This window comes from Typopeltis vanoorti, chromosome 3 (genome assembly GCF_054136105.1).
Source record: "Typopeltis vanoorti isolate ZY-2024b chromosome 3, IOZ_Tvanoo_1.0, whole genome shotgun sequence".
NCBI lineage: Eukaryota > Metazoa > Arthropoda > Arachnida > Uropygi > Thelyphonidae > Typopeltis > Typopeltis vanoorti.
The window spans coordinates 114,935,984-114,962,396 of record NC_143551.1 but is presented as its reverse complement, the minus strand read 5'-3'; the positions used below and the strand labels follow the sequence as shown (position 1 = coordinate 114,962,396).

Genomic DNA, 26,413 nt, shown 5'->3' with positions numbered 1-26,413 from the left:
TGTACAAGCCTAAATAACAAAGCTGGCGCTCATGGATTTCTAGCAGTTCGACATGGCGTCCTTCATGCGACAGACAAATACTATAGTGCTGCTCCTTGTGGTTTCTCATTGTTTCTCGTATCCCCTTGACACTTCCGAGCAGTCAGATAATGCCCTCGAAGACCACAAAAGTTCTTTGCCCTCTTCCGTAGCGAACGAAGCTCTGCCAACAGTCCTAGACACCGAAGAGCGCTCCGAATCGTTAGGTGATTTCCAACCGGTCTCTCTCCCAGCGAACTTTGAAAGCTACGATCTGGACAGCAATGGCTTCATCGATCTCCCAGAACTGGCCAAAGTATCGGACACGAGTCAAAGCGAAGCCAAGAACCCTTTTATCGATGCTGACGACGACGGTAAGTGACCTTTTAGAAAACACACACCCATCTACCGCCCACATCCTCAAACCCAAGTTACGGTGTGTATGTGTGTGTGTGGGGGGGGTCTCTTTTTGTATAATAATAAATCTTAAAAGAACTTGTATGCTACACGACGCTTGAAATTCTGCATTCTGATTATTATCTTACAAAAGTTTATGTATTGTCATATTACTATTACTGAAATGATATGTAAAAATGCATCAATTCTCCATCTGTTCCTCCTCCAAGAAGTCTAAACAGTGATAACTACGATTAGCAACGGTAGCCTTTGTAGTGAACAACAGATGCTGGAAATTTTAGTTGCAAATGAGTTAAATAATTAAATTTAATTAATTTTCAGGATTTCAAAATAATAATAATAATAATAATAATAATATATATATATATATATATATATATATATATATATAGGAAGATTGATTTACTCCACATTGAATCCATTTTCATTTCATCATCAATAATGCCAAACCCCCGACAGACAATATCTCTTCATTGGAACGACAGGCTATTAAGACATTACATAACAACAAAAAAATTATTATTCTTCCCGCGGATAAAGGCAACGCCACAGTTTTTCTTAACATTGATGAATATCATAACAAGATGATGGAATTGTTGCGGAGTGACACTTACTCGATCCTCGAGAGAGAGAGATCCCACCCGTGAACTCCACAACCGGACCAACAACCTACTGAAAACTACCTCTGAACTACCTAGAAATATACGCCTTTCTCTTCGTTCTCCCCATCGGCTTATTCCACAATTATATGGATTTCCTAAAATTCATAAAGAAAATATCCCATTTCGACCTATCATAGAAGGAATTGATTCTCCGACATATAACCTTTCAAAATATCTGGCTAAATCTCTTAAATGTTTTTCTTATATATATATATATATATATATATATATATATATATATATATATATATATATATATATATATATATATATATATATATAAAGAAGATGTTCATATAATTATAACTATATTAAATATGTAAAGGTAGAACTATTTAATTTTGTCATTAATGAATCTCCTTCGATAATAACTTCTGATAAAAATGGCATCGAACTGATGAATGATGAAAATCAGGTAATAAACTCCATAATTTGAAGCTTATTACATGTAACATTCATTACAAATTATCAATCGTTAGTGTCGGAAGATGGTAGCGCCAGTTATTCACTTTGTAGTCACGTTTTATTATAGCCAATTCCGATATTAATAGGTGTAGGTTTAACTGCTGAAATTAATATTTTAATAGTAGACACGGTCTAGTTTTATAGGTAATCGTTACTATAGCGTGGAAACTTGGTTATTATGAGGACAGTTCGGTGTTGCCTGTAACAACATAAAGCCAATTAGTTGCTCCAGGGGTTTGAAGAGCAGTATAGGTTGTAGTCGCACCATCATTTTTGTGTGGAATAGTCCTCCTGCCTTATAAATTGCAACAGCTTGGTACATAATATATGTTTGTTTTGATCAAGTAATGGAAGATCGTTCGTAGTCCGAAATGGGAAAAGTAGGACGTGTTTTTTATGTTATTTTTCCCAGTTCCAAATAAAAAGGTGTGTTGTTTCACAACCCTTTAAGAGAAAGAGGTTAATTTTTTTCCAACGGTGCGTCAAACTTAACAGTTATGTCAGTTGCTATACGATAAGTCACTCTACATCGGTTGCAAGTGTCTTTCGATCTATTTGCTTAACGCCACAGTATATTCAGTCTGCGATTTCAACAGATAAGGAAGTGGAAGTAAGTCATATAATATGAGTATCATAAAATAGTAATTATTCTACAACAAAAAAGGAAATAATATGTAAAAGCTTGTGCTTCTCTTCTACTTCTGCCGAATCAACCCTATGTGTTTGTATACGTGTCCGTCTTTTCTCTGATAAGTTGAAAGATTTGAAAATATAATCGGATTATTGAAAATATCAAAAGAAAGATGATTTTCATTGTGCGGTGTCATAGTACTAATGAGATGAGATTTTTAAAAACATATTGTAGGAAAATTAGTTATTTAAATTTTCCCACTGCCTTAATCAGTTACGTACAAATTATTTCAACGAAAGAATGTACGAAAAAAAAAAACATCGTTGTGATGATCGGTTTCAAAGAATTAAAAAAAAGAAAAAGCAAAAAATGAATTAAACGAACTGAAACCAAAGCGTATGGGATTCAGTTTCATTTAAATAATTGCCCATCGTGACCTTTAAACTCCTCATCGTCAACACTCGATGGGCATGTATTCATTTTTTTGACAGGTACATCTCGATGACCTCCCACTCCTTAAAACATGATCTGTTGGTGATATTAGGCGTATAAACAGTGCGTGCTCTTTCACCGCGCTGAAGGCTGCGTAGAAAATTTTTATCGCCATCTTCATGTGTGGCTTTTTAAGAAACAAGCTGCTTAAAGTCCATAAGACACACTTTCGCAATCCGTTGATGGAATTTCTGATGGGTTCATCAAAGGCACAGTTTTTCCGTGTTTGGATAACAAATACTGTAGGAGGAGAGCAAACACTTGGCACTCTTTTCTGCGTATGGAAATTCCCTTTAACATAAATCGCTTCTCTTGTGGAGTGACGAATATGGATGTCGTTAAAAGTACTTCAAGAAAGAATCGAGGATTATTATTATTATTATTAAAATACAAATGTCGCAAAGATTTCTTTTCTAAAAATCAGATTGTTAAACATCTCATAAAGAACTACTGTTTACTTAGCATCAATTCATGCCTATCATTTCTCTTTTATAGCATGCAGAGCAGAATAGAAGGGAAAAAAATATTTTTGGAGTCGCAATTTTGACAACGTAAAATGAAACCAACCCCTCGTTTCTGTAAGCTGATCGAAGTTGCTATCCGCCGGAAGGGAAGAACGATGAACAATCAATGAATCAATGAATGAAACAATCGATGAACATCGATGAATGAATAGATGGAAATCGAGATTCGTTTTTTGCGAAAAAAGGGAAAAAAGGAATACGCAGCCGAAAAGGATTGCAGACTGAATCTCCTCTTGCACAAAGAATGGGCGACATTTTTATGACTCTGTCATAAAAATGACCAATGAAAAGTGCACGTATGGTGTCAATATAGCCATTAGAAAATACTACTACTACTAATAATAATAATAATAAACTGTCAGTTCATGAATCATAAGATGATCATAGGATGGAGAAAGAGAGAGAGAGAGAGAGAGAGAGAGAGAGAGAGAGAGAGAGAGAGAGATGCCGTACAAATACTAAGTCATAATGAAATAGCAAAAACATCTCCATCAAAACGCCCTTTTTTATGAAGCTATACATTGAAGCCAACGAAATATTTAAAAAAAAAAACAGCTTCATCGTCTTCATATTTCGTTTTGAATATCTTTAAGACTTTCCTCTGCATAGTGGAAGAAAGATGGGTGATGAGCTTTTTTTTTGTTCTTTTTTTTTCTCATTCATTTCTGGATCTTTCAATATAATAATATTGAAATAATCACCGGATATGAAATCAATTACTGACAAAGTATATTCGGAGAGCATCATATTACAGAGAAGTCTAAATTGCTCACATCGCGATAGTGTGCGCACTCTAATTAGGCCAAGATCACACTTTCATCCCTTCTAAGTATACTCTCCCTGAATTTGTGATAAGATTAGTCAGTATTGTGAACCATTCCTTCTTCAACCTGACCACGTACCGCTGTTAGACGCTTTGGTCTGATCTGACGCTCACCCGACGGTTCAATTCACTGGCGTATAAAGTATTCGATGATACGGAGCGATGAGTGGCGTTACACTTTTTTCCCGATCATCTAAACTTACAGAGTTAAGATCACCTGACCTACTCTTCTAAATGTCTGTTGATTCAAGATTTGGGGTTGATTTTTCTTCCTCGGACTGTCAAGATTTCGTTATCACCTTATACGTAGACGTTCGCTTCCTAGGCCTTCTGAGAGGATAAATCGTCACATTTTCATCGGCTCATAAAACAGTCCGTGAATGATGCAACATCTTACCAATGCCACGAGCGAATAGGCACGTCTTTCGAAGTTCTTTTACACGTGCCATTGAAAGTATACAGTCAACACCATGAGTATATATATTGCATGATTTATTTATTTAAAAACAAGGGCTTCCCATTACTTATTTCAACATAACGCTTGTTAACCGACTTTACAAAATACCTAATCACACATGTCAGAAATGAGCTCCATGAACTTTAGTCCACGCACATAATGGACTGCAAGTACTGTTCATACGATCCCTTGGTTTTAAATCAGTTTATTTCTAGTCATAACACACGTACTCGTATAGTTAGAAAGAATAAGTCTGCTGTTTTTCCCTTTCAGTCGTTTCCGATTCTAGGTGACTTTGTAGGCATTGCCCACAAAGTGTTCCTGGTGAGATTTTTACAGGATAGTTCACCATTGCTTTCCCCAACCCTCCTAATTTTATCCGGGCTCGGGACCGGCATATGGCTGGGACGTATTCATGACTGTAATCCATGTGTGTTCATGGGGCCGGTTTGCTTGTTTTGGGAGAAGAAAAAGTCCAGTTTCCCGGTACTCTCTACCTTCGTATGAGACGTCTAACTCACCTTTCGTCGAAAGAGACCAAATAAAGGTTCCTCACGTCACTGACGGAAATCGAACCCAGGTCTTTCCGACCAAAGGGCTTCGTCTATACCGACTGAGCTACGGAGGCTCTAATAAATCTCCATTTCCTAATCAAACGAACGGAGTACATTCATGTCAAGAGACCAAAGAATCTGGTAACGTACAGACAGAGATCCCTTGGTGTGCATCGCAACATTGAAAGACTCCATCCTATTGAGAAAGCATTTCGCTTTCATGGTATTTTACCAGTTGCTTTGCTCTCACCTGGAACCATATTGCACTTTTGTGGTTCTCGTTATTAAGGGTGAGGGTCCCTAAATAATGAAGGTCAAAGTATAACAAGCCGTTAAATGCTCTCAGTAATTTTGGTTTCTTAAATATCGACTTCCTTTTGCCTATTTTTGGTTTAAATAAAAATTATGGATTTTTTATTTAAATATATATATTTTTATTTTATCTAAATACTTATTTCGATTCACCAAGTTGGTCTTTTTAGAAGTTTTTATCAACGTAATTATTTCTAGATCGGAATATTTCTACTCACAAATTAAGCACATCTGGTATAGGATGCAGATTACTCTCTCATCAGTATAATCTTAGCTACGACGTTCACTCCCGCGTTAACTACTTATAAAAACCACAGCCCTGAAGTTTAAAAAGAGGACATAAGCAGCTGATAATGTGAAATGGAGCATCCAAAGGCTGCCATTTCCCTTAATAGTTAAAAGAATTTCGTCCTTCAATATTTCTTTTGGGAATATCGTATGTGGTTCTATTCTTCAATAAATTATCATAAACAAAACATTCGATGAGAACATCTAAGCTTAAAGCTTTACTATGACGAAATTATCCTATTTTGAAGTATAACAAATCCTTAGTGCGTGTAGCGCGGTTTTGTTTTCGTTTTGCCTTCAGTCAATAAAATATTAATATTTTGAAATAAAGTTTCCCAAAGTACACGTAATGATTTTCAAATATAATCTCCTGCAAAAAATGTAGGAAATGGAATTCTAGGAGCATATTACCGAATGTTCAATGGATTTAACAGAAAATCGGGCAGTCACATACGTTTGACAGAAAGAAATATAGAGATATCTCTATACGTTAGTATAGAGATATCCACAGGTGTGGATATCTCTATACTAACCATTTTAATCGGATTGAAGAATGAATCTAATAGAAGTATGACGAAAACCTCAATTTTATTCAGAAGAAGCAACATGTGCGCTTTGTAGGAAAAAAAATAATAAAAAGAAAATGTTAGACATTAAAGTATTTTTGAGTTACTTTTTTTTTCCAATTCGATTTAATTTTGTTAAAAAAATAGTACCAGGTACTTTTCCGGTAGAACCTCCGTAGCTTACTCAGCAACATCTTTTTGTTACTGAGTAAACTTACTGAGCTGAAAGTGAGTTAGCTGATCTCATAGGGAGGTTGAAGAGTTTCCCTGCAACCGGAAACTCTAGTTTTTCACCTCGCAGAACAGACAAACTGGCTTGTGAATACAAGCTGGTAGAAATAGTAGATTACTTAGGTTTATATGAAGCCAAACTGCTTGACTGTCACTGCAGGCCATTAAGCCTGACACGTACGCATGTGATGAAGATGTATCCTCAGTGATTGATATAAATAAGTGCGTAATCTCACCGTTACTGAGTTTTATGTAAAGCCAAACGCCTTCGTTACCTAGGCTCAAATTAATAGTAATAATAATAATAATAATAATGCAATATGTTGTATTAAAACAATAATTTCAGGTGTAGCCTGCTATGCTACAAAAGTCGCGAGCTACCGATGTCGATAGGACTTCGAATGGAGATGGAAGTGTATTGTTGAGAGAGATGTAGGATCAGTTTTTTTTTTTTTTTTTTTTTTTTTTTTTTTGTGGGCAGCGCAGTAACTGACACGCTTTGTTTACCCTAATTGCATAGATGTAACAATTCTATGATGTTGGATGGAGAGGTATTCCGTGCGGAAATATGTCTAAATTGATGAACATATTTCACATAGACTATGCGCTGCATACCTGACCAGTACAGACATATGTCTTAGTAAAGAGGAGGAGAGGGAAATGTCTGTAATAAATCATTTGTTGAAATTTCTCCTTATGTTCCCCATTCTTAAGTGAAGTTCCAACTACGTAAATTGATTAACTTGTGTAGAAGTTATCCTCCAAGGATGTTGACTCCATCTGAGATCTCAATAATAAGTATTCCATTAATCACCTTCTTATGCGAAGTCACATCGGATGGAAAAGGAGCAGTAATCTTTTTTTTTTCTTTCTTTCTTTCGCTTCTTTACATCTCACGCAGAACCACAGGAGCGTGATATAACCGACCTTGTCCCACGCCGAGAACTCCCCGTAGTGCACTCTGGGAGCCACAGCCAATGAGTACGTGATCGCTTTTAAACCCTTTTGGAACGAAGCTTTCTCTTTCAAACACGCGACTGTTTACTTTTGTCACGGATCACGAGATGAGTCGTCCGGCAGCTTCAGTGGGATAGCGGGAGGTGGGGGGGGGGGTAAGCGCGAATAACTTGAAACCTCCATTATGCCTACGTCGGTTGTGATAATAAAATTATTCTTCAATACACGCTGCTACCTCATTTCCCAACTGGATGAAAGCATCTGCATATTCTTATGATGTTAATATTTGTTTATACACATGAAAAGAATGTTCATCACTCATGTAATTATGTCGGCACGTTACTCTTCAGGATGTACGATTCCTGGTATAACCGCATTATTAACAATTAACATTTTTCAGCAAAACGTATTAGCTCAGTGTATATCATGCAAAGGTGGAAACGGATTCTTCTTCTTCTTCTTCTTCTTATTATTATTATTAATGCGAACTCCTGAGTCTCGATACAGCTATTGAGTCATCGTTTATTTATTAAAAAGCATAAATAGAGGAAAATGAGAGAATTAAATTGTTATTAGGTGGTAACCACGGATGAAAAGGCTTACTTTGTTGGTAGAATCATATAAATAGGGACTTGATATCACCATTGATTCCCGGGATCAGTTATTTCTCATTTTGTTAATTGGGAACCATTACTTCAGCTGTCTTTTCAGCTAATACAATGAGTTTTTTATGGATTCCCACCCACGAAAGGTTATTATAAACCTGCAGCACATTTTATACCCGTGGATGGGCTAAGGAGATTTTTCATTTTTTATAAAGTTTATAATTTTTGTACTTTTTTAAATTTATTTTTACATAGTCCAGAAACCCCTCTAGAAACCAAACACGGAACTCTTTCAAGCCACTTCAGGCCTCCAGTAAGCAGGGCGATGGTCTCACACAGGGCGGTGCAGTTCATCTCCCACCTAAATACGCAACTGCTAATGATATTGGTTTATTTAATTTTGATTTAAAGGAACCAATATCAATTTGAATTTAATTTTGAATTGAAAAAAACATTAAATACTTTCTTTTTCTACATTTAGTTAACAAAAAATACATCTTTTTCCCCTTTCTAATAGCGTATCTGTATATGTGTGTGTGTGTGTGTGTGTGTGTGTGTGAGAGAGAGAGAGAGAGAGAGAGAGAGACGTTGAATAGCATATAAAAGCTCATGCAAGCAATAAGGTCCTCATAAACTAATAAGCCTCTATTTTTAATTCAAGGCCATAATTGAGATGCTTGTTGGTGATATGATTTTTTTTTTCATTCAAGTTTGCGATGTTGCCATTTTTAGATGACAATATTCCCTTCCCTTTTCTCTTTCCATCCTCGCCCACTTTTCCTCCATAGTACTTCCATTTCATCGGATGGTATATTCATTTAGGAGGAAAAAAGAAGCTAGTCCATTAGTCGGTACATTATCTGAAAGAAAAGTCGATTTAGTAGTACTGTATGAACATTAAGGACTAAAGAACTTCATCTCTTAGCCAATTTACTACTTGCAATAGCATCCACCTTCGTTATTATTATAAAGACACCGCTACTCAGCACAATGCCTTATCACTACTTCGGAGAATTAGATGAAAGAAATCAATTTATATACACAAAATGTTATAAATCTTAATTCAAACTTCTATATGTTTGCAGGTTTTCCTTTTTTAGAATCATAAAATCTACAAATTCGAATTCAAATAATAATAATAATAATAAATAAAAATAAAAAAGCGAGAATATACTTGCAAAAACAGCAATATGTGATATAAAATGTACGATGGAATTTTTGTAAATCACGTGCTCGTTCAGAGTCAATTGCAATTGATTTATTTTCGAATTTAGTTTTTACTTGCTTCCCAAATACTGGATTTCCCATTTGGAATATCACACGGTTATGAATCTTATGCATTCATTATTTAAAAGAACTATATAAAAAAAAAATCCTCATCGTGTGCATCAATGAGATTTATTTACCAACTATTTCTGTTTCACACATGGACCTTGAAGGCAAGAAAGGATTTGTTTGATTTATATAACTTCAAAGTATCTAATAACTGTAATACGTGCTGTCATTGTAATTCATGCTTTCCACACAAACCCAAGGGTGCGTCTGCTGCCTTGAAGTTGAGAAAAGTGCTTTTGGAAGAGTGAAAACCAACAGGAGGAAGGAAGGAAGGAACTAAAGGATTACGAGTAGACCTGATGAGATTTATTGAGACGTATATTGTCACGTAGGGAATACGAAGGCGAAGCAAAATAGAACAAATGCAGCAAAAGAAAGCCGTCGTTTAACTTTAAATGGATTCTAGAAGAAGGAAACAAGTCTGTCTACAACATTAAGGAATAAGATATATGATTTCTTAAGACCTGTGGACACAATAATGACGACAATAACAAAAGATTCCTCCCACCTTAAGTGGTTTATGGACTACAGTCTTCATAAGTTTGGTGGAAAGATTTGTTATGTTTATACGCCCTGCTAGACCTGGCGGAGTCAACTTTACATTCATTTTCCAAGAAAACAGGATGCTGTAACTGACTAAAGTATCGTAAAATATTTCGCATTATGCCAGTAGAAAGGTCACGGCAGTCACTGACCGGTTTAATTCTTCAAGGAGAACAGCCAATGATGTGACAGTAAAGATAACCATACCCAGAATCCTTGGCTCTCATTAACTTTAATGAATGTAATAAGCTTAACGAGACATTCTCAGACCAAACAAGTTCTGAATGAATTTTTGATTGCTCTGAAAGTTGAGTAGTAAAGGAGAAAAAAAGAGTAGAAAAAATAAATGTCGAGTGAAGTGGGTAGATTTTAGATGTCCTCGTACTCTAATTATAGTGAAAGCCGCTAAGCTAACGATTTATGTATATTACTGTTTGCGAACTAAATATAGACCTATTCAAGTTTTAGTAACTGACAGCCATACGATTTTAGCGGTAGTCGTATTTCCACGATGTGCGTCCAAAGTAAATGAATTGGTGTGATATGAAGATTAAGGGAGGTTCGGATGACAAGAACATAATAGAAAAATAATGAGTAGCGGAGGAAAAGAAAAAAGAAAAAATAATGTATTTAAAAAAAAGGAAAGAATTATTACTTGAAATCTTCGACCATGAGTTAATGTTTTCTGAAATATTACATCATTCACCTTATAAAATTCGCATGTTAATAAAAGAAAATTTGATCTTTGATTACTTAAGCACGAAATTATATTTAGGAGAATTGTTCTTCTACACTAAAAGCGATTAACTTCTTTAGGAGTTGCTCTAAGTATTGACTATAACTGGAAGCATTCTCATCCTCCCACACACTAACGACAAGTATTGTCTTTCATTATAATGTAATTAAAGAAGGCTTTGGTGCCCATTGATGCATATACATTATGAATCTCTGGTTAGAAAGATCCGAGTTTGAATCCCACGTAGAACGCAAAGAATTAAGACTTTACAGGTGAAAGTGAGTTAGCCAGTCTCAAAAATTGTCACACTATCAGGATATGATCGACAGCCCTATAATAGTATTCATAAGTTTCTATGAAGCCGATGTACTTGGCTTGGCTGTCAGGCTATTGAGCCTCACGCGTTACAGGAAAGATGAAAGAGGTGTGGGTTGTTGTATTTATTGCACCAAAAACAACGGAACCTTTCAAACTTATCTCACGTCCACAGTTTATTGTAATATTAATTTTATATAAACTTAAGAAGGCTCCAGAAGTTCAGTTCCGTTCATTTTGATTGGATATGTAGACCTTGGAAATCTACAGCGAAATGTACATAATTCTACCACCACCATCTGTTTACTGTGGTTGCATCTTCTCCAATATTTCCCCTATCTTCTCTAAGTGTTTCTTAATGTAAACGTCTCCTCAGACGTCATCATGGTCATTTTTTTCCTTTCATTGTTTCTTCAAACGATTAATTTTTCAAGGATTACATCTTACAGGTATTTCCAATCATGTAGGAAATAAGAGAAGAGATATTAACACATTCAACATACATTTAGAGAAGGATCAACTGATTATAGAAGTGATTTCTATTCGATAAAGAGGACTGAAAAGAGGAAATTAGGGAGATATACTGTATAAAAACGGATCCGGATGCAATAAATGATTTTGTTCCATGCATTTTGATTTTATTATTCGATACAATACCACCAACGTTTTTTTTTGAAAATTAATGATGCCGATGAGTTACACTGGTTGAGGTACATTTAATAGATAAAATGCTCGAGATGTGTTGAATGGTGAGCTCTCAAATGGGCAGATGCGGTTAATAGGCTTCGACAGAATTCTGTGCTGGATCCGATGCTGTTCTTGAAACATTTGATATTTGTTTTTATTAAAGACACTTCCCCTTAAAAACAGAAAAATAGTTTATCCGAAAAAGAAGAATTTATTAAGAATAACGCCTTAAGCAGTTTTCGAACATTTTAATTCCTGCAGTGAACAAGCATTTGCTTTCATTAACTGCGCCACCAAGTTAATGCACGGCTCTCACTGAAGTGGGAAGCTGGCTAACGATGATAACCAAGGGTGATTGTCTTGGAAGGAATTAAATGTCTGGTTTCATTGGTCTTGAAAATGGCAGCTGATATTTAACTCTTCAAAATGTAACCTCATTTTCTTTTTCTCTTCTCTTCTTCCTTTACGTATTAGGCCTAGTGACCTATTACGATTCAAAACCGGAAATCCCATAGAATAGGTAGGTCAATCCTATTCCAGGAGTGTCCTATGTCTGTAGATCCGCGTGCGTGTGTGTGGCTGTGTGTTCACGGGGACGGTTTGCCTGTTCTGGGGGAAACAAAAAACCGATTTTCCGGATGAAAAAAAATCCTACCTCCGAATGACACTGGCTAACTCACCTTTCGTCGAAAGAGACCAGATAAAGTTCGATTCCCTCACGTCATTGATGGGAATCGAACGCAGGTGTTTTCCACCAAACGGCTTCGCCTATACTGATTGAACTACGGAGGCTCGTAATCTCATTTTGATTGCACAAAATCTAAGCTAGACCATTTTTGGATAATATATTCCGTATCGAATATCAGAATATTCGACGCTTTTTCATTTCGTTTGCAGGAAGGTTTTGCCCCTAATAGGAGTAATAAAATGCATTTTGCAAACGCTGATTTTTTTTTTTTTAGTTTTGCTTTTTTTTTTAATGCTGGTTTTAACTCATCGCTTGCACATCGCTAGTATCATAATATAACCAATTCTTACCTACTGAAAAAAATTACTAACTGAAGAGGTACTGTCTGGTAACCGAACTTTGAACTAACAAAAAAAAAAAAAAAAAGGATTATACGAACTTGTGCCTTCTGTTGATTCAGTACTGACTTTATACTTCGATTTACAAGATTAAAGAGCTAATAGCATGTTTATTTGCTTCAGACTTTGCTATTATACTTTTTTTTTAAGTAAAAAAAAGTTGTTTCATAGATTTTCGATCACTACGGAACTATAGAATATTTAACGCTTTTATTTTATCATGATGTTTTTGATCTAATGAGAGTACTAGTTCAATAGAATTTTTAAATCTACTAGAATGCTGCTATAGTCCTTTTTTTTTGTATGAATTCCCCCATGAAAGGCTGTTAGCCTAACGCAATACAGTAAGTAGACTAAGGGTTAGACACACACTATAGCATTTTTTAGATAGTTTAGAAATATGCATCAGACACACACTACAGAAATTTAAAAACCAATTAATCTTTCGTTAGGAGATGCTTTTCTAATGAAAAGCATCTACTAACGAAAGACATTTGGCAACATTCCGTTCCATGGTGGGATTAGAACCCTCAGTCCATTGGTGAAAACCGTAGACGCAATCCACGCTACTAACGAGGTCAGAAAAGATGAAATTTTTGAAACGTCAAAGAAAACCACAAATGGGATCTTGCGTTAGTAATGTAAGGTCTTGGATTTTTTTTAGTAATGTACAGCATGTTATATTACTAGCTTCGAAACGTAATCTAAATGTTGATACGCTAGAGGGCGGTCAAAGTCATAAATTAGAGAAATATATCTAGAAATTTGGCCGAACGTGTTTCAAAACAAATTTAGTGAAATGAATTTTAAAGATTAGTTTTTAGTTTATCATGAATCGTATACTGAATGAAATAATTCAAAATTTAAAATAAAAAAATGTCATCTAATTGAGTTAATATATTTGCACCGCTTACGATTTTTCTAAGATTTTTGCAGACATACACCGAAGAAGAAGAAATTAGTTATTCGGTCCTACGAAACTAGTCGATTTAATCAATAATCAATGCTTGTATAACAATCACAACCACCAAAATCTTAGGTCTTTAAATCAGAAATACTTTTTATAGTCGTAAAAATACTTTGTAAACTTTTATGATTTTAAACGAACGAACTTTCATTATAAATGTTATCCGGTGTACAGAATTTCCAAGTTGGGCCTAATTCAAAAGAATGTTGTTGTTTTTATTATTTGTGTAATTAAATCGCATTACAGTTTATAACCAAATGAAGAATAAGCAGTAGGGTAGAGTAGAGAGAGAGAGAGAGAGAGAGAGAGAGGATAAATATACTTGATAAAAATTTTTAAATTCTTATATTTAAAAATTTCAATAAAAGATTTTTGAATATAAGATTTTGTGTACAGTAAATGTTCTTCAAGCTTCAAGCCTGGTAAATTAAGTGGAGCGGGATAATTATCCTATGGTTAATTACTTCGCTCGAGGATGGGCATTACTACTGGTCGAGGTGGTTAAATTCTCTAATCGTCGTGTAATGGGATGCTGTACGCAGTCCCAGGTGACGCGCTTCCCACCGGTTTCATTATAGAAGCATCGCCATGAATGATATAACTCCACTAACAAACTTGTTTGCTGGGCTCGAGTATGAGATGAAAACATGAATAGAACACATTTTATACGCTGCAATATACTCCTGCAAAAAGTGGGGGGGGGGGAGAAATTGCAGAATTGGTGTCCATTTATTCGTTGATTGTTCCATTTCTGTATGAAGGTACTGATAAATTATTTTAAGAAAGTGTACATAAAACAACACTTTAAACTTGGAGTTTTATCAGGCGGAAGGATTTAATAAATGACCAGTCTGCTCATGTTCAGGTGCTGTTTGTCTTTTCTATACTTTGTGCTATGAACAAAAAGAGTTCACAGTAGCAGTCGTACTGGTGTAACCACAATACCATGAAATCATTCTCAATACATTGGGCGCTTGCGGTGCACATGCTCCCGAGGGAAATCTTGGGAAAGGTGTAAAGGGATCCATCTAGAGTTCTCAAGGTGATCCAATGAAACCCTATTGCGGGGAGAAAAGTAAAATCGTAATGATATCACTGAGAGATTGAGAAGCGTGTAAGAGATCATTCTCAATCAACTCTCTTCTTTAATTAGTTGTTTAACTCAAAATTTAACTCGCTAACAAAACACCTTGCTTCATTTCGTGGAGTATTCTTTCTCCTCACGCATTTTTCTGATAAACAATCGATATTTTAATTTACGAAGACACTAATAAGGCGACCAGGTGTCTGGCTAGATGTAAGAAGATAAAATAAAAGTGTGCTAAAGGTTGAGAAAGCCTCAGGCTTTCCTCTGAGAAGCGAAGCGGAGTTAGCTGGTTAGGGATCTATTGGATAGGTTGGATTATCAGTTGTTACGAACGGGTATCATCTGAAGACGTGGGTTAGAAGCTATTGGTTGGCATGGAAACTCGGATGAAGATATTTCATCAACGAAATGAAGCAAAATGTCATATCCTAGTTTTCCTCTTCTTTTCTTTGAAAATTAAACACACACGCACGCATGCACGCACGCACGCACGCACACACACACACACACACACACACACACACACACACACACACACACACACACACACACACACACACACACACACACACACACACACACACACACACACACACACACACACACACTCACAATCTACTTTCTTTTGGAGAAGAGAGATTCTGTATACTGAATATATTGCTTGACGTTTTTTCATTCATTAAGCCAGAAATTATTAGTAAAATATTATTAATATAGAGGATGAGTAGTATAACGTGTTTCAACACTTTTCGTGCAATTAGTTTTCTTGTTTCCAGGAAATTGTTAGAATGATCTTCTCCTTTAATGAGATCTGTCACGCAGGAAGAAAACGTGCATCCCAATATCTAACAATAAAAGTGTTCACTCTCCTATATTCCGAGAGCTTCATAATTTTCTAGGATTTGTAGCAAGTAAAATCAATCCGATTCATTTTACAAGTATTTTTTTTGCTACTTATCGAATCTATTTTTGTGCTTCTTTTATGATCGCTTCCTCTGATACACAAGCGTTCTTTTTTAAGTTGGTTCGGAATTAGTTACCTAATTTAAGTTAGGAAAACTAGTTGCTTCATAAATAACTTAAAAATGCACTATATCATAAAGGATTTGGGTGACGAGAAATGGCTTTATTTTCGAGATGGGTGCGGCAAAAACATGAAACAAAAAAAAAAAAAACGAACGGAATTGGAACAAGTCTGAAGATTTAAGCGCTAAGGAAGAGATCGCATCAATGAACCGAGGCCACGACCATTGTCCTTGCTCTTGTCAAGACATCAGTGACAAAATTCTGCAAAGAAGAAGACAGCATATACTGATGTAAGCGAGATGGTCACCGTGGGTGTTTCATCACTTTTAAATTGACTAATTATTTCCTCAAAAAACGCTGTCCGTTACGTTATTATCAGTTGTTGACAGTTGCCGTAACAATTATAAATGGCGCGGCTAAACGTGCAATCTCTTCCTCAAAGCGTTCCAACTGCATGTGGTGGTCATTACAAAAGACCCACGAATGCAATGAACATTTTTGCCTGCTAACATCTGGACAGTCAATGCTCTTACCTCTACATGTTCATTCTTTATTCATAGATTTGTTGCACCATCTTCTAATTAAGTTGGTTGAAAACGATTCCATTTCATAATCCTGCTGAAGAGTTGCTGAAGCTCTGAAACAGGATCGTTCTTTAGCCTATCGAACGATCTTTCGAAATCGGGTACCCAAGCAATAATCACTTCTTAATATAAACCACTTCTTTGTGAATTCTAGACGATTCGTCTATACGATTACGCTAATAAAGAAAGTAGACGTTTTCTTTTTCTTCTTGTTTTATTGATTAGTGCAGACGAGCCTTCTTAGATTGGTCGGTATCAGTGATGTACTTTAGTTGAAAAGATCTCGGTTCAAATCCTTTATACAATTCGAAGAACCTTTAATTAGAGCTTTTCGACTGAAGTGTGAGTTAGCTGGCCTTATAACGAAGTCGGAAGGATTTTTAATTCCGAAAAGTCGACCTTTTTATCCCGTTAATTGGCTAGAAGGAAACCCAACATGCAATGAGCATCCATAACACATTGGCCTCATAGCAATGGTTGCTTTAGCCATAACTTGAAACAACAACAACATAAAATGTTTACGAAGCCTACTCTATTTTCACAGTTCTCCTTCCTGCATGTGCATTTTGAACTATTTCTGTATCAGCATTTCACTAATGTTCCATCGACCATTTCAGATTGGCGAATTTACTTTCTTGATGCTAACAGAAAAAGAAACTGCAAACAAATTTACTTAAAACTTTCACACTTTCTTCTATGACTGTGAAACATCGAATATTAAATGGTGTTTCGGGGTATTTCAGAATAGTACGCTTTTCGTTATAACTAAGCATGCTAAGGAGATTACGTGCTGTTTGGCAAGATCGGCAGATTGCAAAAGTCTAAGCGAAAGAAAGGGAAATGGAAAAAAAAAAAAAAAAAATCAAAGTGTGTATCGAAAGAAGCGCTCAGCTAAGTGGAAAGGCTTTCGTGGCTCGAGGCACTCTTCATTTCTTCTTCGGAAAACTCTTGTCGCACGTGCACCTGATGTTCTGAAAGGTGCGACAGAATCAAATCACCGTGTTTTCCGTAGGGCCTAAAATCTCCGCTGTAATTTCCTCGAGTGATTTTTTTTTTCAAGGTTGGAGAGGAAAATCCTTCGTAAGGAGAAGTTTCGTGACTTTGATGGTTACATTAGGTCTCGATAATCTAATATTACTTAACTTCGCATAAGCAAGATGCACGCGCCAAGTACTTTGTTATTGCCCCAAATATAAATAGTATTTGGTTTCTGCATACTTTACAAGAAATGTCTTGGAAAATTGCGCGCATTTCCTGATGTTGTTGCTGTGGCAACTGCAGGAAGTGTGTCGAAAACAAAGTGCAGTCTGAAATGTGCGCACTAAAAAGTTTGAAACTATAATAAAGGGAAAGAAAGGTGCAAATGGAGAGTTAGTTAAAAAATGTATAATATAACCATGATAAAAAAAGTAAATACCTTTTTCCTTAAAATCCTTTTTTTTAGAAAAGAAATGTAAACAGGAAAGTGGTTTATGACTTAAATCCAAACAGTAAAATTACTACTATAAACCTCTTTCGTGGAACATTTTTATAATTATGATATTTATTACCGATTGACGTGTTTGGAGAGCTTCGTTTTGCATTATATTATCAAAATTAGGGACGAAAATGCTATTGTGCTAATCGCACTCAGTATGCTTGGTAATATAATGCAAAACGAAGCTCCAGTACTCTCTTAGGGATGTCTTATAAGACGATGTAAACGTGGACTAGTATATGATATAAAAGTAAAGTATCTTTATATTACTGAAATTTTAGGCCCCCAAAGGATGGAAAAAATTTCTCCAACAAACTACAATCGTTAACTAATAGTGCTTCCTACATAATAGAAGAACGTCGTAATAAAACTGGAAAAGTCTTACAAATTCATCACCACAAACTAGCACATCCTAACCCCCTCCCCAACTCCCACTTTCTCCGCATTCAAAGAAATTAAACATAACGCCGTTAGTTCGCTTATAAATTTATCTGACTACATGCTATCTTCGGACGAAATAGAAGTATTAAATAAAGTCTAAATTTTGCCCCCCCCCCCCAAAAAAAAAACGTTTCCTAAAAAAGAACACATCATTGAGGCCCAAACTAAACTAGAAAGTGACCCAAAAAGATAAAAAATATCATAAATAGTAAAATAATTCTTGCAAAAAATCTCTCACCACGATTTATATTTTACACAAGTTATATAAAATTAAAAAAAAAAAACCACATTATTATTATCAGTAAGGCCGATAAAGAAGATAATTACTGTAATAATAAACAAAACAAATTACCATAATAAAATTCTTTACATCATCAATAACCCAAGCAATCTATGAAGACCTCATTCCTAACATTATAAAATAAATTGCAAAACGAATACACCAACTCAAGGAAAAATACAAATTAGATAAATACACTGCTAACCAATTATTCCTCGTACAAACTGTTCCCCTACTAGTTTTGGACAAGTTCAGATGATGCACAATCCAGGAAATTGTCCCATAATTTCATAAAAGATACCACAATAGTTCCTTTATCTAAATTTACTGCGCTCCTACTAGAACCTTTGTTAAAATATTCAAAATTTATGATTAAAAAAATATTAATCAACTTTTCCAGCATATCATTTAAATGAGCACATATCCCAATAATATTCTTTCTTCGTTAGATGCTTCATCACTATATACAAACGTCGATGTGCCCAAAACCCCTTGCTATCGGAACGCACACAATTATCTCCTACAGATATACTCTTTCTAATAATAATCTCCGGCAATTTATTTAAATATAATGACCACTGTTACGAACAAATTTTTGGTCTTCACATCGGTAACCATACAACTGTTAGCCCGTTCATTCAATACCTTTAGTCTCAGATTAAAATTCTTCGTTGAATACGAACGAAATAAAACCATAAACTTCTTGAATTTAACTACCATTAGATTCGATCACCATATCAGTACCAAAGTATAACACAAACCTACAAGTATTGTAATATTTGCATTTCACCTCCTATATAATTAAAGCACTAGAAGCCTACTTAAATCTATCATCATCTCAACAATCTGAAGGAATTATAATTTACAGTGACTCAAGATCAGCTATGGAGGCAATCAAAAATGGCAATACCAAGCTCACACAAGACATCCATAAACTCTTAAATCATCTAAAGTGTTTAGGTAAAAGTTGCATTCTACAATGGATTCCTGCTCATGTAGGCATTGATCACAACGAAGCAGCTGATAAATTAGCAAAAGAGGCCAGAGAACTCAACCAAGAAACTCATATGATAACTCTTGCTGATGCCAATGCACTAGCAAAAGCTAAACTAATTCCATTGAAATCAGTGATACAACATCAAATTCCCGAGATCAATGCTGACAGAAGGACCTCCACTACGATAGCAAGACTACGAACAGGACATTATAGAGGAATGAAGATCAATACAGATGATACGAGAACATATAGAAACTGCAACAACTGCCCCAATACGGAACTGACACCCACTCACATCTTTACCTGTCCAGCAATTACAGCAGCCTTGCAAGAAATAGATCCTAATCCTGAACAACAGCTCTATACAAACAAAATCACAGACATAGCCAAAGCAGTACAAAGAGCGCACGGAAACATCTAAGACTCTTCAAAGGACAAGACAACAACAACAACCTCCTATCACCTTTATTGTGTCAAAAAATCTGTTATTTTAACACAATCCATTAACGCTTGCAAATATTCATCTTTATACACTGCCTTAGACCAATAAATCACTCATCTTAAAGATATCTTCATTTCTTGACAATACACCATGCAACTTATAGACGACGCCAGGGATCGGCAACCTTTTCAGACTCGCAGACCACATTCAATTTTTATTTTTAATAATCGGGCCGCAAGCGTTTATTTAAGAGAAAATAGTGAGTGAAAAAAAAATACTTAAGTTATCAATTTTTATTATGTCAATCTTAAAAAACACAGAAATATTTAAAGTACGAGATATGAAAATAAAAACACAATGAAAAATTATTATCACCTAAAAACAAATTCGAATCGAAGAATGCAAATATTCATCAGTCAGTAGAGTAGTAATTTTATTTTTTTTAAACCTCATGGCAGAAAATTCTTATTCGCAAATGAAGGTGCTTCCCAATGCGACTGTCATCTTTGCGAAACTGATTAATCCTTCAATTTTTTTTTTTTTTTTTTTGGTAAGCATCGATCAATGTCGACATTAAAAGCGTTCAAACATAATCGTATTTCGATGCTATTTTTTATGAAAATCCACAAATCTTGTTGAAAATTCCGTTTGTAAATCTTGAATAATACCAGCAGAAGTTTCTTTTGTTGGTATTTCCAAGTTACACGGGAGATATCACGAAGTATAAGTATAAAATTATTTTTAATTTATTATTCATATTATAAAATGTATTATGTAAATAATTCAACATACCGGACACATGCCATGTAAGTATGGTCAACCTTTTATGGGCCACCAAAAATGCACGTTTCGGCCGCCGGTTGCCAATCCCTGGACTACGCTATCCACTTAGTCAAAAATCACGTGTTTCCCAAAACCGCATATTAATACTACACATAGCTTTAAAATTCCCATCTGTTCAAAACATCTATAAAGCAATAAAACGAATATTCAAATTATAGAATTGTCTTCACTACAAACAACAAGCTACAAAATGTACTAAAACATTGAACCACAATAACTCATGCCGACATGCTACTCTGCCATAATATGGTTTGCAAGTTCAGCTACCAGACAAACAAAAACATGTCACAAACAACCAGAATCCCACTATTCAAATATCGTTGATTCAATGCAATCTAAACATACCCCTGAAATCAAAAAGATCATCATTATCGATTTCCAGGAAAAAGAATACAAATTACGTTGTTCTGAATTGCTAGCAGTAAGAACCACCCAATGTGCCATAATTGATTTTTTAAAAGCAATTTGAACTCCTACTTGACAACGGGAATTAAGTGATATGAACCATTTTGCAAGAATAATAATCATGTAAAGATATTACTGTGCATTGCCTTGATATAAAGATTAAACTAAGTGTTATGTGAATTATTTTGACATAACATTATTTATATACACAGAGGTTACTAGGAAAAACATTCAGAAAGCATCTGAAGAACTTGCATCACTTACATTACAGAACTTACATTACATGAGTGGAAAGATCCGAGTTTGAATTCTGTCAAGGACACATTTGCGTTTATTGATTTGTAAAAAGGATATCTTTAAAAGATAATGGAGACTTTGAATTCTCTTACGTTAGAATATTAGCGGTGATGCTTATAAAATAAATAATGTAATGAAACTATTGAAACATGCGAGCATAAGACAGTTTATTAATAACGTATATTAACCAACATTTCGATCTGAAACATAAATTATCTTCAGTGTAACTGACAATTCAAAAGATAGAGATCACAAGGGATAATGAAGTTGGGGAAAAACTGTTATTTAAAATAAAGATAAGCCTTTTCTTATCTTTACTTTAAATGTTGGTAAAGAAATACAGTCATTTCGGCACTCTTTGAAATTAAATGCTCATCTAAGACTGATCTAAGAGCAGAAAATTCTGTGTTAGTGACGATTCCGTGCTTGGCCAGACAAGACTGATCGAATTTCTTATAACATGTAAGAATGATGTTTCTGAATTCCCTGAATTCTCTTGAAAAGTGTCAAGTTTTTTGAATTGTCAATTATATTGAAGTCAATTATATTGATTATATTAATATAATTGTTAATTATATTAAGTTTCAGATCGAAATTTGTGTGTGTGTGTGTGTGTGTGTGTGTGTGTGTGTGTGTGTGTGTGTGTGTGTGTGTGTGTGTGTGGTAGACTTCCTTGTTCTTAGGTGTGTGTCATAGTTGGTTTTCTACGATAAGTATCACCTAAAACTCAAGCATAGATAATAATAACTCCTGAATCTTGAAACATTAATCGAGAATTGATTCCATTTTGTTTTCGTATTGTGTTTGAATATTTAAATGCTTTTAAGATTAAATCATGTGTGCTCTATTTTTAACATGAACACTTAAAAACTTTTATAAGAATGCCCTTCGTCTTCTATGAGGCACGATAGATGTTCACCAGTCATAAAATGTCATATTTTTATCACACAACCGTCGCTCATCTTCCCCCCACCCAGCAAAAATTTAGGGAATAGATTGTTTGGAATCATTTCCAAAGCTACCAAACGAGGCTAATATTATGTCTGCGTTCTTCTTGCGAGTTTTGTTTTACAATTTTCTTGGATGAAAAACCCAAGTTTCTTGAAGGAACAATACCCTTTAATGTTTTCAACTGAAGACGTGCATCTTCGGTTGAAAAGTCATAAAGTTTCTTCGTCTCCTAGATGAGATTTGAACTCAGGTCTTCCCATACAAAGGACATCGTTATTAGCGATTGAGCTGTGGTTTTATCATTTAAGGTAAAAGTAGTTATAGACAAGTATCCGTGAGATAATTGCCTACAACTACTTTTGAAAAATAGCATAAAAAAGCTAAATACAGATATCCTGGGTTGAAGAAAAGATTTCAAGATGACTTTCTCTCCCACCCAAACATGCATAGCAGTATAAAGATGGGGAAAGATCCGTATTTTATTCGAGATTCCATTCCTAGTCTGGTCTGTAAAAATATTGAATATTGCATCATACGGAAATGCCTGGATAGCCTTTTTGGTAACTTCCCTGATGCTGGATCAGTAGATTTAATTCTAGCGTCGATTAGAGGAATATTTTTTTTAGATTTTTTTTCAGCTGGTTCCCAAACTAATTGAATTTTGGCAGAGATAAGAAATATCGTCCCTTCCACTTACAAGAAAATATGCAATCTACTATGCACCCAACTATCGAGGCGAAGGATGAACACTGGTCATGAAGTAATTGAATAAAAGGGGGGGGGGGGGGTAAAAGATTATTGAAAGGTCTCTATTTAAAGAATGAAAAGGAATTAGAAGATTGTTTAAATCATTGCTTGTTTGATTGAATCATGTGGATGTAGTGCTACCAGTTTTTAAGATGACTTTCTCTCCCACCAATCAGGTGCATTTAGCTCTGGGCTTTGAGTGACTAAACAAAAGTTCACTGGATTATAGTTTCTTTCTTTCTTTCTTTCTTTCTGCCATATCCGAGAAAAAAATAGATAATTTATGGGATAGAGTTTATCCCAGAGATAATTCTACATAATTGAAATACATGAAATTATGTCACGGGTTTTATAATGAGCAGACAAGTGCTTCAATTATGTAGAATTAGTATTGTGTGGATTTACGATCTATTTCACCAAAAATATTTTACTTTATGTTTTTTGTTTTAGGCCACTGACTATGAAATAATTCCAAAATGCTATTTACGTTTTCTTACAGAGATTAATTAAGATTTCTTTTTATTTTCAGGTAATTTTCAGCTAAATCGTGGCGAGTTCCAAAGTGCCCCCTGGAATCTTCGAGGACAGCTAGAAGACCGAGAAGAAAGAAGGTTAAAATACAACATCGATAACGAAGGAGAAGAAGAAAGTGAAGATCTGAATCAACTGGACTTCGTTCCGGAATCATTTGCACAATCCTACCATGGTTTTCCTGATTCAGGATTTCAGCATGCATCTGACTATGAAGATGAAAACGACTGGAATGGCCAGTTTATGAAATACAAAGAACTGGCGGATCCGTTCAAATCACATGTTGGAGAGTTGGTGGATATGGACAAGGAGGCGCTGATGGATGGAATGGAAAAAGAGTCCTCAGAAATAGAAAGCGACGAAAACAATGCCACAGGAGAAGAGAACGAAGAAGAAGATTCGATATCGTCATTAGGTATAAATAATCAGAAAGTATTATGGGATACAGAAAATGAAACAGACACGGACGATCATAAAGCAGGGATTTCAAACAGGAACGAGGAAGATAATGAAGACGAAGATGATGAAGAAACTCAAGGAAAAGGGAACAAAATAGAGAAAGGAAATGAAGATGAGGAAGAGGAAGGAGAAGAAGAAAAGTGGTACCGCACATTGCCACATATGGGGATGTTTGGTCTCCCAGATGACTATGAAGACCCAGAAATACTATGAAAAGTATTTGGGGATGCTATTCCTCGATCTGCACTTAACACTTCTCTTCTTTCTGAGGTAATTGCAATCTAATGAACTTCAACAGTCTCTTTGTCTGGTTGAACATTTCCAAACAAAATAACAGTAAAAACTGAAGGAAGTTCCTAATCAGTTTTAAACTGTACGCTATTAATTTATTTTTCTTAATTTTGGTATATTATTGTATAAACACCCAGAAATTTTCGTAATGACGGAACGGTGTCGGTCGCGTCTACGGCAATAGTAATGTAACCATATTTATTTCATTAATTAAGCAATTAATTTTTTTTTTTGAAAAATGAATTTAACTCTCTCACTTCAAAATCCTTCCATTTGTATAAAAGGAATATCAAAAACCTTTAGAAGTGCGTGTGACGCTTTCAATGACCTTACAGGAAAAGTAGTTTTTCACACCGCTTTAGCTGTTGGTCAAATATCGTTCACTTTTATCACTTTAATAAATCGCCATGCCTTTAAATTCTGTAATAAATATCTCGTGCAAGAAAATCACTTAAATCTTATAGAATAAAAACACCTCCCTGTTTTATTCCCAGCATACTTTGATCACCAACATTATATTTTGCACATACATAACCATTCATCTCTTTTAGTTTCAAGTATCAACGGGCACGTTTGTTGCGCATTATTTTCAACTAACAATGCACAAGTATATCGAACAACTTGCATCTTTAGAATACTACACGAGGGGACGCCAATGCCATCACGACGGTACGCTAATGTATGTATATTTGCAATAGTATTAAGTTTGGTATTGTTGTTCCTAATTAGTGCTTGTATTTCAAATCAAAATAAATAAAGTTGTTTCCCACTTCCTAAATTTGGCATTCTTTATTTTCTTTTATAATATGAGATGGTTTTGAGATTTTCACATTGAATTATCACTATGTCATGTGATAGGAAGGAAGAACAGACCATGCATGTTGCCGAAGGAATACAAAGACCAATATATAAGATATACTGAAACACAGTTTGACTTATTGTATATATATATATATGCATATATATTATATATTGTATGCATATATATATTATATATGTGGCGATTAGTTTTTACTCGGTTGTTATACATTTCAAAAAATAGATTTAATGACTCCAAGACCGAGATAACATATAATATATATGCATATATATATATATATATATATATACAGGGTGTTATATATATATATATATATAACAATTTATATATATTGTTATATATAAATTTGACAGTTTCGTAAGGAAAAAGAAAATCTTCTTTGTATCTATTAAATTTAATGAATTGACAAAAAAACATTACAGGCAGAGTTAATTACAATACTATCAACAAGATTTACTCAAAATAACCACCATTAGCATCGATCACAGCTTCAATTCTGCTTCGGAACCTCGAACAAGCTGATGCTACAGTCTCCCTGGGAAGGGCCGCAAAAACTGTTTTAATTTTATCCATTAACTGGGCTTTTGAATTACTGGAAGTGCGATTGGTGTCTTTTTCAACTGCGCCCCATACAAAATAATCCATGGGGTTAAGGTCTGGGGAGTTTGGAGGCCAAACATTTGGACTGGTGAAGTCGTAGAAATTTTCAGACAACCATTTTTGACTTTTCCCAGAGGTGTGGCAAGGGGCCGAATCCTGCTGCCATACATACGGCCTACCATTGGCTACCCTTGTTATCCAGGGCTTGACTACAGTTAGCAACTCCACGAACAAAGCCCGAATTCCAATGCCAGGGTTCTTCAACACCTGTTCCTGCAGATTTGCGAGGAATTCTGCTGTACGAACGCAATCAGATCGTCTGCTAGGGATCTTTCTTCTTGCTACATCCTCGTAGTCACCATTGCAAGTCTCTAGTTCATGCCTGATTGTTTTTACTGTATTCAGGGAGCATTGGGCAGCAGTCGTAATATCCTTATTTTGATGGCGGGCACGAATCATCATGA

The 26,413-nt window shown here is 35.2% G+C and overlaps 1 protein-coding gene across 1 annotated transcript; it reads left to right on the top strand.

Annotated features, from left to right (window-relative positions):
* LOC150108487 (uncharacterized) lies at nt 1–25,307 on the top strand. Its single transcript, XM_090415895.1, has 2 exons — nt 1–392; nt 23,778–25,307. Exons 1-2 carry the CDS (start codon nt 53–55, stop codon nt 24,449–24,451), a joined length of 1,014 nt encoding a protein of 337 aa, XP_090272021.1. The 5' UTR covers nt 1–52; the 3' UTR covers nt 24,452–25,307.
* The last annotated feature ends 1,106 nt before the right edge of the window (nt 25,308–26,413 follow it).